This window comes from Dromiciops gliroides, chromosome 2, assembly GCF_019393635.1.
Source record: "Dromiciops gliroides isolate mDroGli1 chromosome 2, mDroGli1.pri, whole genome shotgun sequence".
NCBI lineage: Eukaryota > Metazoa > Chordata > Mammalia > Microbiotheria > Microbiotheriidae > Dromiciops > Dromiciops gliroides.
Window position 1 is genome coordinate 47,507,505 of NC_057862.1, and position 15,286 is coordinate 47,522,790.

Here is a 15,286-nt window from a genome sequence, read left to right on the forward strand (position 1 = left end):
AATGGTAGCATTCCCAAAATGGAATTGATTGCCTCAAGGTTATGGTAGGGTCCCCCTCACAATGGTATCTCAGAAGTATCTGGATGACCACTTGTTGGAAAAAGTGTAAGGAAGATTCTCAGTTAGGTCCAGGTTGGTCTGATAGCTTCAGAGGTGCTTTCCAGCCCTGAGAATCTGTGACTTTGTGATTCAGACTGAGAATGGAACATAAGAAAAAGAGAAGACATTCTTGGCATCCGGAACAGCTTGAGCAAAGCCACAAAGGTGGGAAAGTAGGGATGGGGCATGTATGGGGAATGATGAATAGTCCAGTTTGGCCAGAGCATAAAGTACGTGGAAAGGAAGAAGAACTCTGGAGTCTTCGAGAACCAGCCAAAATGATTCCTAAGTCCGAGAATTTTCGGACTTAAGTAAATATTTCTGGAATGATTGATGGACTGCCTTTTGCCTCTGCCGTAGTCTTCAGTCCTGGGCTCCATTCGAACAACTGGAATAGTTCAGCCTCCCACTTTGCTTTTCATGAATGATTCAGCCTTCCAAGAGGATGGGCCTTAAGGAGACTGGATTAAGCAAGTCCTTAAAAGAAGAGTCCAAGAAAAAACCCAGTAATAATCTGCAAGCCACTTCCAAAAGAACATAGTGTGTGTTTATTTGTGCATGAAGCTGGGAGTCAGGAGACCTGGAATCTAGAGCTGATTTCCACACACGGAATAAGAAGGAATCAATTGCAACAGGAACAATTTAGGTCAGACAGTAAGGAGAAAAACATTTTCTATTTGTTAAAGCAACATCCATGGATGTTATTGTTTCTGTCTCTAGAGACATTTAGGAAGAGGGCAGTAGCTATCTCTGTAAGGTGATTTCATCACTGCCCTGCCTGAAGACAGAGGAACAGGGATGTATTAAGTGGCTGCCAAGGGTCTTTTTTGTTTTGTTTTGTTTGTTTCTGGCAGGGCAATGAGGGTTTAGTGACTTGCCCAGGGTCACACAGCTAATAAGTGTCAAGTGTCTGAGACCGGATTTGAACTCAGGTCCTCCTGAATCCAGGGCTGGTGCTTTATCCACTGCACCACCTAGCTGCCCCCTGCCAAGGGTCTTTAAATCAAATATTTATTGAGCACATTCTGTATAACCCAGGCCAGTGCTAGGTACTATAGGGGAGGCAAGAATCAAATAATTTTCAATCGGTCCTATCCTAGAGATAAGACCCAGAGAAATGGGTAGAATTACAGGTTAACGATTAGCTATAGAGATATAAGAACTGAATGGAAGGGCAGAGATTGAAACTCAATCTGCTGATCTGAGGAGACTAAGATGCTGCCCTCCAAGAGATTTTCATCAAAATCAAAGAAGTTTCTGTAACAAACTGAAGGCAAGGGTGAATGCTCTTCTGGAAACTCTGAGACAATGCTGGAAAGATAGAGAAACAAAATGCACTTTTTCATCAATAAACCTGTGACCTCATGTTCATAGATGTAAAGTTAGATTATAAATTTAAAGATGACCTTAGGAGATTGGTAACTCAGAGCCACGTGCTTTGTGCCTATCTCCCCATGAGAAGTCCAAGGATTTCTTTCATGGTTTCCCTTCCCTTCCCTTGCTCCTAAATAAGCTACCATCTTATTCTAACTACGTTTGTGTGCAAGAGGGTGTAATTCTTTAAAGAGGAATTCCTAAGAGCCCCTACCCCTAACCCAACCCATACCCCATTTCCCCCATAACACTATAATGTGTACTGTCCTGAATTCTTATTTATGGTAAAGGATGGGATGGCTTTTTTGATTCTGACCATAAAGCTTTATGTTTCCTTTCTAGACTAGACCTATTGTTTGACCTGATCTTCTTCTTTGGGGATTGTCTGCTTAAACTTCTGTGTGAAGATTTTGTTAACTGTGAACCCGATTACATCCCTTATAAAAATGTATTTAATTATTGTCATAAGCATGTCATCTCTCCCACCCTCTGCCCATCAGTTGAAAAATTAAAAAAAAAAAGATGACCTTAAAAGGAAGCTGAAGCACAGAAGAATTAAGTGACTTGAGTAGAGTAACATAGCTATGTGACAGAATTTGAACCCAGGTGCTCCCCACTCTACTCTTCCATGCTGCTTCTCATTGGGGTGTGGATTCTCCTTTCATCAAAATATAAAGCATGGCCCATCTCTGCTTTCTCATCCTAGGCAATTTTTCTCTGTCTTTACATAAATCCTCTGTATTTGTCCTGGATACTCAGGAAAGTCAGTACCTCTGATTCTTTTAATATTTTTTGAGTATATTGGTGTTTTCAGAGTATCAGAATTAATTTAGAGTACTGGAAGAAATTGATGGTCTTGAAGGAAAGATAAGAAAAACTAATTTTTCCCCCTGAATCCACCACTACTTCACTAGTGGCTTAATCTCTCAGTGCCTCAGTTTCCTCATCTGTAAAATGATAGGATGGAACACACAATGGAAAGAATGCTTAAATGTATGTGTGAAAAGACCTGGGTTCTGGGTTGTTTTTTGTGGGGCAATTGGGGTTAAGTGACTTGCCCAGGGTCACACAGCTAGTAAATGTTAAGTGTCTGAGTGCATTTGAACTCAGGTCCTCCTGAATCCAGGACTGGTGCTTTATCCACTGTGCCACCTAGCTGCCCCAAGACCTGGGTTCTAATACCAACTGTGCTACTCATTAGCTGTGTGACCATGGGTGAGTCATTCAACCTCTTTGGGGCTCAGGTTTCCTCCTGAGTTGAACCCAATGTTTTTGAAGTTTCTTTCTTCCCCTACCTCTTGTAGCAATGTTACTAGATTTCCTTCTGGCTTTAACATTCTGTGCCTTAGAGGAAGAGCCCAGGGGTGCAGGGGCTTGTCCTCTGCTCTCGAGTTCTCAAATGGCCAGGACTTGCCCTTTCCAAAGGAAGGATCACAGTGAGTCCCAGGTGGGGGAGCAGAAAAGTACACGGGGCCTGTGTGTGCACACACACCCCTCGCCTATTGGCTTCACTTCTTTACTATTCTTATTGGAGTCCAGATGTCTTCTAAGGTCAGAGCCGTGAGTCAGTGCTAAGGAGCCAGGGCCAAAAGCTGAGAGCTAGCTTCTAGGGCTCAGCGTGGATCTTTCTTCAGGTCTTCAGGGAGTTCAGGCAATATCTCAGCAGTGGCCAATTGCAAATGGTCTAATTCCTGAAAGGGGACACCAGGCCATGCTAGATTCTGTTCCTGTACCGACCACCTATTCCCAAAGGATGCCCTGATCACCAGGGATCCTGGAAATAAGCTGAGATGCAACAAGTTGTGTATTCCAGGCTGTATCAGCTGTTTTCATTACCCACCCAGCTAGCAGAGTTGGAATCCCTATACAACCTCTGTCCCAGGTTCCTGGCAACTTTGTATCCCTGTTGAAAACTATCTTACATCACTTCTCTGAAAAAAAAATGTTGCCTTTTTAGAAAGACAAGATCCTGGAAATGAAGTCAACAAACATTTGTTAAGTAGCAGGTGGTGCAATGGATAGAATGCCAGGCCTGGAGTCAGGAAGCCTCATCCTCCTGAATTCAAATCTGCCCTCAGACACTTACTAGCTGTATGACCCTGCGAAAATCATTTAACCTTGTTTACCTCAGTTTCCTTATCTGTAAGAAGAGTTGGTGAAGGAAATGGCAAAATACTCCAGAATCTTTGCCAAGAAAACCCCAAAATGGGGTCACGAAGACTCAGATATGACTGAAACGACTGAATAACACACCAAATGTGCCAAGCACTAGGCTAAGTGCTGGGGATACAACAAAACAACAGCAGTTCCTACCCTCAAGGAGCTTACTCTAATGGGAGAGACAACAAACCAGAGAGTTGATGGAATGATAAAGTTGGAAGGAACCTTGGAGATAATCTGTGCCAATGGTTTTTATTTCTGTTTGAAGACAATTGGTTCAGAGGGTGGCATGCAATGTCACTCAGCAAATTAGGAGCACAGTCCAGACTAGACCCCAGGCTTTCATTCTTCCAGTCCAAGGCTTTCATCACTCCTTCATGCAGCCTTCCCAGAACTAAATTTTAGATTGAAGAATGGCAACCCTTTGCCTGGATAAGCAAGGGGCAATGCCTTGGTTTCCTCCATCTGTCATCTACCAGCAAAGTCCCCTGCCTACAGATCTTCCCCCTCCCCATTTGCTCCCTTTAGAGTTTTCAAGCACTGCCTGATTCAGGATCCTCTAAGAATACCCTCCGGGGGGAGGGTACTCACTCAGTCCCTCCCACCCAAATGTGAAAGAGTTTGTCAGACACCTTCCTCCCTGATGGAGCTAGTGAAGACAGCAGGAGGAACCTGGAAGCCTCACTGGAGAAGAATTGCTGAAAACGGGGAGAAGGCAGGCATTCTGAGACAAACCCAGTCGTCTTCACGATTTTGTCCTAAGCCAGGATCAAGGCCCATAGACCCAGAGCTCAGTATCATCCCATCCAACTATCTCATTTTACAGGTGAGGAAACTGAGGCACAGAGATGGTCAAGCCCAGTTTGAGCCCAGGTCCTCTGAGGAGTCTGGCTGTTGTGCCTTCTGCAGGGTTCTAAGGTTGCCTGCCTTGGGAAAGTTCTCTCTTTTTATAAAAGACTCCCCCACCACACCCTGCAGACACACAGTTCCACCCTATGGGCTCCTCGATGGGCCTTCGGGCCCCTGAGTATTACATCACCACAGATGACCAAGTGGGGCTGCAGGAAATGAGAGTCATACCGCTGACAAGCAGAAATTCCTCCTGGGAAAACAGTCCAAGAGAAAAGAGAAAGCATTGTTCTTGCTAGACACACATACTGACTCTCTCTCTCTCTCTCTCTCTCTCTCTCTCTCTCACACACACACACACACACACACACACACACACACACGTGCCCCGACCCAGGGATAAGGAAAACTGAGCCCATCCCCAGGGGGAGCAGGGCTGGGGCAGGGGAGAGCAGCTCTTAAACCTTTGCTCCCAGAGACCCTCTCTTCCAGCCAGGAAACTGAGGCTGCTCTGCAGATGGGAAACACAGGACCCTGTGTTTAACCATTTCCCATATCTTTGTATATATTGACCATATATATGCTCTTTATGTTTTATGCTTATTTGTCACCCTGATTGGAATGTAAGCTCATTGTGAACAGGGGTCATTCCATCCTTTATCCTTGTATCTCCAGCACCTCGTGCTGTGTTGTTTGATTGGTAGGCTAAGGACAGCCAAGTCCTTAATCTACCCCACAAGGGAGGTGGTAGGATGTCACCTTAAAGCACTCCATAATTTTATTATTAGTTATCTTTATTATTGCTATTATTCTTACTAATTATCATGGAGGATTCAGTGGACACACTGTCCTGTCCTAGGTGTGGTGGGAAAAAGAGGGAAGCAGATAGAAACACATTCAGGGTGGCCCAGCCCCTGCTCTGCCACTCATTTACTTTGCTATTTTGACAGGTCACTTCCTCTTTGCAGGCCTCACTTGTAGAATAGGGCAGCAGAGTCTGGCTAGATGTTCTCTAAAGCATCTTCCAACTCCCAGGTTTTATGACCTGGGGTCTAAGTGCTCTGGGTCTTGCCTTTGAGGGTCTGCAAGATAATACGAAAAATAAGGGGCAGCTAGATGGCGCAGTGGATAGAGCACCAGCCCTGGATTCAGGAGGACCTGAGTTCAAATCTGGCCTCAGACACTTAACACTTACTAGCTGTGTGACCCTGGGCAAGTCACTTAACCCCAATCGCCTCACCAAAAAAACAAAAACAAAAACAAACCAAAAAAATAAACAAACCAAAAAACAAAGATAATAGGAAAAAGACTCACCAACACTTCTCACATATCATCCAAATGAGGCTTTTAGTAAATGGAGGGAGGGGCATATTGCTATACTATCCATTGGCCATCTTACACTGGCAAGCACCACACCTGGGCATCTGCTGGTATGGTCTGCACTCTGAAGAGTATCTCCAGCTGGGGCTATGCAGAGTCATCCATGCTCTCTTACCCAGAGACCTTTGTTATGACGGCATTTGTAGAATGAACAAGGGGATTAAGGAGGATGCTGTTGCTAATTACCACCGCCACTACTAATAAGTATCATAGTAACTTTGGGGCAATTGGATATATGATATTGTCATTGTAGAGAGCTTCAGTGAAGGAAACCCGCACTATCAAGACAAAGCAACCTCTGCTCTCATATTTAGTCTGAGAGAGTTGCCTGGGGCAAAACTTGGATTCAGGTCTTCCTATCTCTGAACTTAGCTCTATCCAATAGGCAACACATGCTACTTCGACTTTTACTAACGCCAGCAGCACCCCACCCCTCCTCCTCCTCCTCGTCTTCTTCCTCTTCCTCCTCCCCCTCCTCTTCCTTGTCCCCCTCTTCCTCCTCCTAGCTAATGTAGATACAGCAATTTCAGGTTTCTAAGGTACTCTTATACATTACCTCATTTAACCCTCACAAGGCAGCAAAGCAAGAAAGACAGAAGACCGACCTACAAAGTCAGGACAACCTGGTTTCAGACCCTAACTCTGGTGCATACTAGCTTAGTGACTGCCCTCAGGTTCCTCTCTAAGAAAAGGAATTACTGAGGAATGGCCAGGCTGCCTGGATGGAGTGATTTTCTATACTGGGAGCCCAAACATGGATGAAAGCACAGGTCTGCCCCACTCCTCCCACCTCTCCACACAACATTGTTAAGGTAGTGACTTTAGCCATCGTTATTCTCATTCTACAGATGAGGAAACTGAGTCCCAGAGAAGTTGGGGGACTTACCCATAGTGGAAGAGCCCGTGGGAGCTTAGTCTGTCTGTGGGGAAGACTGGAGTCAGGTTTGGGGATTAGTGTCTGGCTGAGGCTTAGCCTGAAGCCAGGGGACCGACAAGGGAATTGTGTCTGAGATGGTGGCTGCAAATATCTTCTCATTTTACCTTCACAACAACCCCAGGGAGATAAGAGCAATTATCTCATATCCCCATTTACATATGTGAACATATTCCTATCTAGGAGTGTGTGTATGTGTGTATATATGTATGTGTTCATTTACATACACACATATGTGTGTATGGATACACATATTTTCCTATACATGAATTATATACATAGATCCATTCCCTTTTGTGTATATATTTTAGATATGAACATATGTGTTCACACACATAAACACAGGTATCTACTTGCATTGCATATATATCTGCATGTGTGAACATATATTCATGTACCTAGATCTGTTCCCATATGTGTATGTGCATTATGTAGAACATGCACGTGTCCATACACATGGGTATAGGAGTACACATAGGTAATGCATATACACACATGTTCCTATACATGAACACATGTATAATACCTGTGCTGGAACACACATGTGGGGATATAGATCCATGTGATTTTACAAGTTGCTGTATTTCGACTTAATCGACTTCTTTTAGCAATTTTGTACATTTCATTTTATGAAATTAAAACCATGCTTCTTCGAGGGGGTCCACAGGCCTCTTTCGGACTGCCAAGGGGGTCCATGAAACAGAACAGGCCTGAGAATGTCTGTTCCCAGTTGATCCTTGGAAAGGTCCAAGCCCTGGATAGGGAAAAGGCAGACCGGCTTGCTTGGGGGAAGGGTTCTCAGAGAACGAGGGTAATTCAGGATCCCACTGGCCCATGGATGGGGCCATGTGAGGCCTAAGCTCTGCCTGGGCCCTTCGGGAGGAGAGAATTCAGCAGGCCCCCAGAAGGTCACTGATGATCTGTGAGTGGAGGCCCCAAGGAGGGAAATGATCGGTCCCAGGTCCCTGCTTGGAAATGCTGCTTCCCTCCTGCCAAGAAGGCCACTGGAGTCTGGGGCCCCTTAGGAAATGAGGCAATCGTTCCAGAGGCCTTGGGTAATGTGGATGCTGTTCGCCAAGGCTCCCTGTAGCCCTCCTCCCTTACTGCCCCCCACCAGGATTAACCTCATCCTCCCTCTGCAGTCTTTCCCTTCATTCCTAGAGGGTGAAGTCGTTTTGGCTGCCTTGGGAGAGGCCCCTGAGTGAGCTATTGAGTAGGTCTGGGCCCAGGGGGAGAGGAGGGGCAGTGAAGGTGCTACGGGAGGCAACTGGGTTGGGGGGAGATGACATTCTCTAGCAAGGGTCTGAAAACCAAAGTTTTACTTACTTTCCCTATCAACCTGAACCAAGCTGCTGATAGGAGGGTTCCCTGGGAGCCAGAGGGGAGGGCTGGCAAGGAGGAAGAAATCATGACTCATGAAGGTCTGCTCCCTTACAGATTTACGGAATGTCAGAGCCTAGCTAGCCCTAACCCCCTTACTTTACAGCTGGGGGACACTGAGGCCCAGAGAGGGAGCATGACTGGCCTGAGGTCACACAGCAAATTGATAGCAGCACCAGAAATAATATTTGTGTTTCCTGACCCTCAATCCAATGTACTTTCCCTATATTCCATTGCCTCTCTGAGTAGTAGTACAGTAAGAAACCTGACTCTGGGTCAGAGGTTTTTTTGTTGTCCAGTCATTTTCAGTTGTGTCTGATTCTTCATGACCCCATTTGGGGTATCCTTGGCAGAGATACTAGAGGGGTTTGCCATTTCCTCCTCCAGATCATTTTATAGAGGAAACTGAGGCAAACAGGGTTGAAGTGACTTGTCCAGGGTCACACAGCTACTAAGTGTCTGAGGCTGGATTTGAACTCAGGGCTGCCTGACTCCAAATGCAGTAAGTGGTGTGTTTTTTCCCCACTGTACCTCCTAAAAACTGGTCTTTACATTGCATTTTAAGGCTTGCAAAGCACTTTCCATATCATATTTCATCTGATCCTCACAACAATCCTAGGAGGAGGATATGATTTTTTCCCCATTTTAAAGCTGAGGAAACTGAGGCTGGAAGAGCTCTCAGTCTGGCTGGGGAAAGGGCACACACAGGAAAGGGTTCAGTATAGGACAAGGTTGAGATGAGGATAGAGAGTAAGGGACTGCAGCAGCTAGAGGGGAAGGGACTTTGTGAGGGCTGGTGCAGTTGATGAAATGAGGAGATGGGCCTTGAAGGTTGAATAAGCACAGGTAAGAAAGGAGAAGGAGTGACGGGCATCAGCTGGCCAGTGGGGAGAGAGGCAGAACTGATCAGGGACAGAGAGAGGCCAGAGAGGGCAAAAGGAGGGAGCAGGATCAATGCAGGGCTTGGCCGGAGCCACACACAAAAAAGAGGCCTTTCTGTTCCAAGCTAGGATGAAGGAAACACTGTCCTCGCCAAAGCAAACTCCATAAGGGTCAGGCCAGTGCCTGACCTAAGAATCCTGCCGGGTCAGCAGCCCGGGGACAAAAGATTTTCCACTGCTCCCTCCCCTGTTCACCCCCTCCTGGGAATATCCTGGTTCTGCCGCTGAGTTCGCTTCCTGCCCAGGGGTGACTCTCTGGGGGCACATGGAGACCTCCCCTGTCCTTAGCCCCAGAATCCCCGGGAACCCAAACCCTGGCGGACTCTCCCATGCTCCTTTTCCTCTACTCCTTCCCCTCCCTCCCAACTGAAATGACTGAACCTCATATCTGGAACTTGGAGGAGAACAGAAGCCCAGGGAGGCTATGACATAGGATTACAGGATTACAGGATCACAGATTGGCAACTAGGTGGCAAATGGGAAAGAGCCTTGAGCCTGGAGTCAGGAAGCTATGAGTTCAAATGCGGCCTCAGACACTCTTTGAGTAAGTCGATTAACCTCTGCGTGCCTCAATGTCCTCATCTATTAAATGGGGATAACCCTGCCTCACAGACTCTCAATGGGCAATGATCCCTCCCTGAGTAAGGACCATGGGAAGGCAGGACCAAGGGCAGAGGCAGAAGCCAAGGAGAGATCTGCTACTATTCCTCAGGACCTCAAGGTCTAGCCTTGCAGTCCCTGCTCCATCAAAGGAAAATGTTCTTCCTGGAAGGAGAGGAACTGAGAAATCTTAGACATAGGGTTTGGCTCTTTCTGACCTTCATATCATAATAGAAGTTAAATTGTTGTTTTCTGTGTACATGTTGTGACACACCATAGACTGTAAGCTTCTTGAAGGCAAGCACTAGTGTCCACCCCCACAATGACATTATAGATCTAAAGCTGGAAGGGACCATTCAGGAAATGTAATCCAATGTATTCATTATACAGGTGAGGCAAGTTAGGAGTAAAGAGGGTAAGTTTTGTCCAAAGTCAATCAGTAATAAGTACCTACTATGTGCCAGGCAGCTAGGTGGTACAGTTCATAGAGTGTTGGGCTTAGAATCAGGAAGACCTGAGTTAAAATCTAGCCTCAGATGCTTATTAGCTATGTGACCCTGGGCGGGTCACTTAACCCTTTTTGCTTCAGTTTCCTCATCTGTAAAATAAGCTGAAGGAAATGGCAAACCACTCCTGTGTCTTTGCCAAGAAAACCATAAATGGAAGTCAGAGACAACTGAACAACAAAGGTGTGCTAAGTGCTAGGATACAAAAAAGAAAAAGGAAAAGGAAAAGAAAAGAAAAAAAGGAAAGGAAAAGAAAAAAAAGGCAAAAGAAGTCCCTGCCCTCAGGGATTCCACAGTCTAATGAGGCAGACAAAATGCAAACTGCCTACAATCTAATCAATAGAGAGAAAATTTTCGATTAAGGGGGTTCAGAAAATGCTTCTCCCGAGTGTGGGATTTAAGCTGGGATTTGATGGGAAACCAGGAGTTAGAGTCAAGGAGGGAGGCCATTCATTCCAGGCATGGAGTCGAGCCAATAAAAATGCCCAGAGTCTGGAAGAGGAATATTTTGTGTTTGGTGCAAGGAACCACGGAGGGCCAGAGTCATTGAATGGCAGAGAATGCAGAAAGGAAGTGGTCCACAAAGACCTTTAAAAAAGGTACGAAGGGCAGCTAGGTGGCACAGTGGACAGAGCACGGCCCTGAAGTCAGGAGGACCTTAGTTCAAATCCAGCCTCATACACCTGAACACTTACTAGCTGTGTGACCTGGGCAAAACACAACCCTCATTGCCCTGCAAAAAAACCCCAAACAAACAAAGAAACAAAAAACCATGCTGGAGAATTGCCTGGGCCACCAGAAGTCACACAGCTAATGAACATCAGAGGCAGGATCAGTTTGGCCCACAACAGGCATTTAAAATGGGTATGCTAAATAAAATGAAAAGAACTGAGCTAAACCACTTCAAAGTGCTCTGAGTCTGCCTGGGGATGACAGTGACAAGAGGCTTCTTGGGTACTGCAGGATGTTGTTAACCCAGCACCTTGCTGACTTTGGTTCTTTGTCTCTCTCTTCCAGGTCTCCCTGACTTGGTACCTGATCCCAACTATGTACAAGCCTCTACCTATGTCCAGAGGGCCCATCTCTATTCCCTGCGTTGTGCCGCAGAGGAGAAGTGTCTGGCCAGGTAAGGAGCACATGCCACAGCATGGCAAGACTGAGTGATGGGCACTCATTTCTAACTCCAACTCCGCCATTGATTTACTGTGTAGTCTTGGACCCAATTTATCTAATGTGTGAAACTCTCATCCCTGATTGCTCTCTCCCTGAAAAGTGTGGAAATTTTGCTTTCAAAGTGCTCACTCCCTGTCCCAAAATTGGTGTTTTCCACAATCAGATCTGAATTACTACAGAATCACAGAAAATCTCCCCTACAAGGGGAGGGGCTGGAGAACCATTGTTTTCAGAGTCATCATTCCTCCACTAGACTTTCCAAGGCACTGTCAGTTATCCGTGTCATATCTGTCTCTTCTAAAGAAAGAGGCAAGAACTCAGAAAATTTCCATGGCCTACAGGCTCCTTAAAGATATGATTGTGTCTGGGATGGTTTTGCTGACATTGGTTCTGGCAGGCCCCAAGGAGTGGAGGGAGTTGGTAGTGAAAGGGGTTCAATTCTACTCTTATCAGTGGGAGAAGGGAGAAACATCTTAGCCATATTTTAAGTTGTGTTCAGTTGAGTCATTCACTGTGGGTAAACAGTCTTATGTTTTGACCAAAGTCATTATAAAAACCCTGTTTGGACTCATTGCCTCCTCTTTCTCAACACTCACTTTTCAATCCTATGCTATCTGGCTTCTGCCCTCATCACTAAAACTGAAACTGCCTTCTCCAAGGTTACCCATAACCTCTTAATTGCCAAAACCAATGACCTGTTGGCCAACCTTTTATCCTAAACACTCCTCCCCAAGCTCTTGAGTCATTAATGTCTCCTAATTCTGCTCCTACCTCTCTGTCCACCCCTTCTCAATCCCCTTTGCTGGATCTTTATGTTTCATCCCTGCTGCATGGGGGTATATCAGGGCACATTATTGTTGGTATTCAGTTGTATCTGACTCTTTATGACTCTATTTGGGGTATTCTTGGCAGAGATACTGGAGTGGTTTGCCATTTCCTTCTCTAGCTCATTTTACAGATGAGGAAACTGAGGCAAACAGGATTAATTGATTTCTCAGGTCACAGAGTTAGTAAGTATCCAGGTCTTATTTGAAACCACCAAGATAAATCTTCCTTGACTCCACATCTGGCACTCTAACCACTGTGTCTCCTACTATAGAGATGAGAAATTAGGCTTATTAGTTAGTAATTACTACTATCCTCTTGACCACCTTTTTTTAAATAATGCTCTTCAACACATTTTTTATCCAAACTTTTTGATAGCTTATCCTTTTTTGGGTATCTCAAAAATTGACCCCTCAATGCTTTCAAAATCAGTCAATATCAGCACATTTTTCTTTCCTGTGATTTTGATCAGATCCAACTATTCTTCCCAACTGCATCTACTTCCTTGATTCACATCTCCCTCTTTGGAGAGGCTGCTCCTGTTCTGTCTAAGCTCTCTGTTACTGTGCTGGTCACCCTAGAGTATCATATTAGTTCTGGGCACTGTGTTCTAAGTGGGATGTTGATAAATTAGAGGGAGTCCAGAGGAAGGGGACCAAAATGATGAAAGTTCTGGGAACCGTGTCACCACATAAATAGACTTAAAGAAACCAAGGATAAATGTTAAAAGGCATATACTCTATTTCCATACTCTTTATTTCTATTTTTATTGTATCAGACCATAATGTAGTAAAACTGGAAAAAAGTAACTATCGCATTAAAAAAAGTTTTCAAGCTACATGAAGACAATAAAAATAATCTTTTAATATAATTAAGTTAAAAAAAGATGCTATAAGAAAGGGACATCATATTTCAAAGATAATGATAACACTGATATCCCTTATCCGAATCTATGGTATGCAACCAGAGTGATTCTTAGAAAAAAAAATTTGGCTTTAATTAATAAAAAATAAAAATAAAGATTAATTGTCTTCACTTAAGACATTATAAAGAGAATGCAGTAATATTCCAAAGGAAATTTTTTTAATGATGTAAGAGCAATAATGAATAGGCTGGGGGGAAATAACTTTAATCAATGGAATTAAGAACTTTAAAAAACAACAACAATGTTGACCTTTTAGGAAACAATTCCAGCAAAAGGAAAGAGAAAACACCATCCATCAAGTTAAAAATAAAAAAAGAGCTCATAAGAAATGCAAGGGAAATTAACAATATAACTAGAGAATTTTGTACACAAATTAGAGATCTTAAGTGAAATGAGTAACTTTGCAAAAATATTAACGGTTAAAACCAATACAACAGGAAATAAATAAATAAGCAACAAATAGATAGATAAAGAAACAAATGAATAAGTGAATAAATAAATTAAAGACTGAATGAATAAATGAACAAACAAATGAATGTATGAATGAACAAATAAATAAATGAGTGAATTTCAAAGGAAGAAATCATAGAAATCATCAGTGAATTAGCTAGGAAAAATTTACAAAGTCAAGAAGTATTTACAGGGGACTTTTTCCAAACCTCCAAAGAACAAATAATTCTATGTAATAGAATGTTGCTAAATTTAGAGAAAGATGGACTGCTACCCAGTTCATTTTATAAGGCAAATATAGTCTTGAGTCTAAACCTAATGAAGCCAAAACTTAAAAGGAAAAGCATAGGCCAGGCTCATTAATGAATATGGATGTGAAAATTCCATATAAAATTATTAGCAAATAGAAAATACCACCATATTAAAAAAATTTCCTCATTCTAGCCAAGTAAAATTTATGCCAGCAATGTAAGAACAGCTCAATATTAGGAAAATCAGAAGCTATTAAAAAGAAAAATATTTGTAAATCATAAAAATAGATTCATAACATTCCTTCAGTGAAATACATATCTGTTCATGATTATTAAAAAGAAAAAATATCTTTTTATAAAGGGAATAAAATTATCGTCCCTCAGCATAAGAAGAAATATTTATCTAAGTTCAGAGGTAGCATTATATGCAATGAAGAAACATCAGAAATGTTTTTTACTAAAACAGGCATTAAACAAGGGTGCCCATTGTAGCCATTTCTATTTAACAATATCAGAAACACTAAAAATTATAATTATAAATTAGAGATTAACATAGAAAATGAGATAAAAAAATCATTATTTTCAGATAACATGAATGCTTTACAGAAAAAATCCAGCACTAATCGCAACAACAAAATTTAAGACAATAAATAAAGTTTGCAGTGTATAATATGAGTCCATAAAAATGTCTGTATCATCATAAACTATAATTTAAGAATGGGAGCTGCAAGATGGCAAAGAACACTGGCTGGGAACAGAAAGAATTATCTTCCTGAGTTCAAATCTGGTCTCAGACACTTATTAGCTTTGTGACCCTGGGCAAGTCACTTAACCCTTTTTGCCTCAATTCTTCATCTATTAAATGGACTAGAGAAGGAAATGGCAAATCGCTCTAGTATCTTTGCCAAGAAAACTCCCAATATGAAGAGTGAGACACAACTGAACAATGACATCAACATTCAAGAATATGAATATATTATTTTAAGCAAAAACTTAATTGACAGTAATAATGAGTACATCTACATTTACATGTATATGTCTGGAAATAAAATTAACTAGACACACATTACCTTAATAAAAATAATTTTTAAATTTATTGGCAAATAAAAGTAGAGCTGAATAATAGGAGTGAAATTCAGTGTTCACAGATGGGTGTGATCAATATAATAAAAAGACAACCTCAAATTAGTTTGTAGATTATATGTAATACCAACAAAACACCAATGTGTTTCTCTGTGGAACTTTTAGAGTGATGTGTTATAGTGCAAAGTGAAATGAATTTAGAGTTTGAGAATCTTGATTTAAATTCCAGTTCTGGTGCTTACTGCTTTTATGATGGTAGGCAAGTTCTTTCTGTTCCTTAGTTTCCCGAGGGAATTAGACTATAGATAATCTCTATAGACCCTTCTAACTCTAAATGCTGTGATCTTATGGTGTTT

At 42.8% G+C, this 15,286-nt stretch overlaps 1 protein-coding gene across 1 annotated transcript in view; it reads left to right on the forward strand.

The window, feature by feature from the left end:
- LOXL1 (lysyl oxidase like 1) overlaps positions 1-15,286 on the forward strand; it is a 48,328-nt gene that overhangs the window by 18,778 nt on the left and 14,264 nt on the right. Inside the window, 1 exon segment of the mRNA XM_043985789.1 lies at positions 11,241-11,349. Coding sequence (XP_043841724.1) covers positions 11,241-11,349 — 109 coding nt within the window.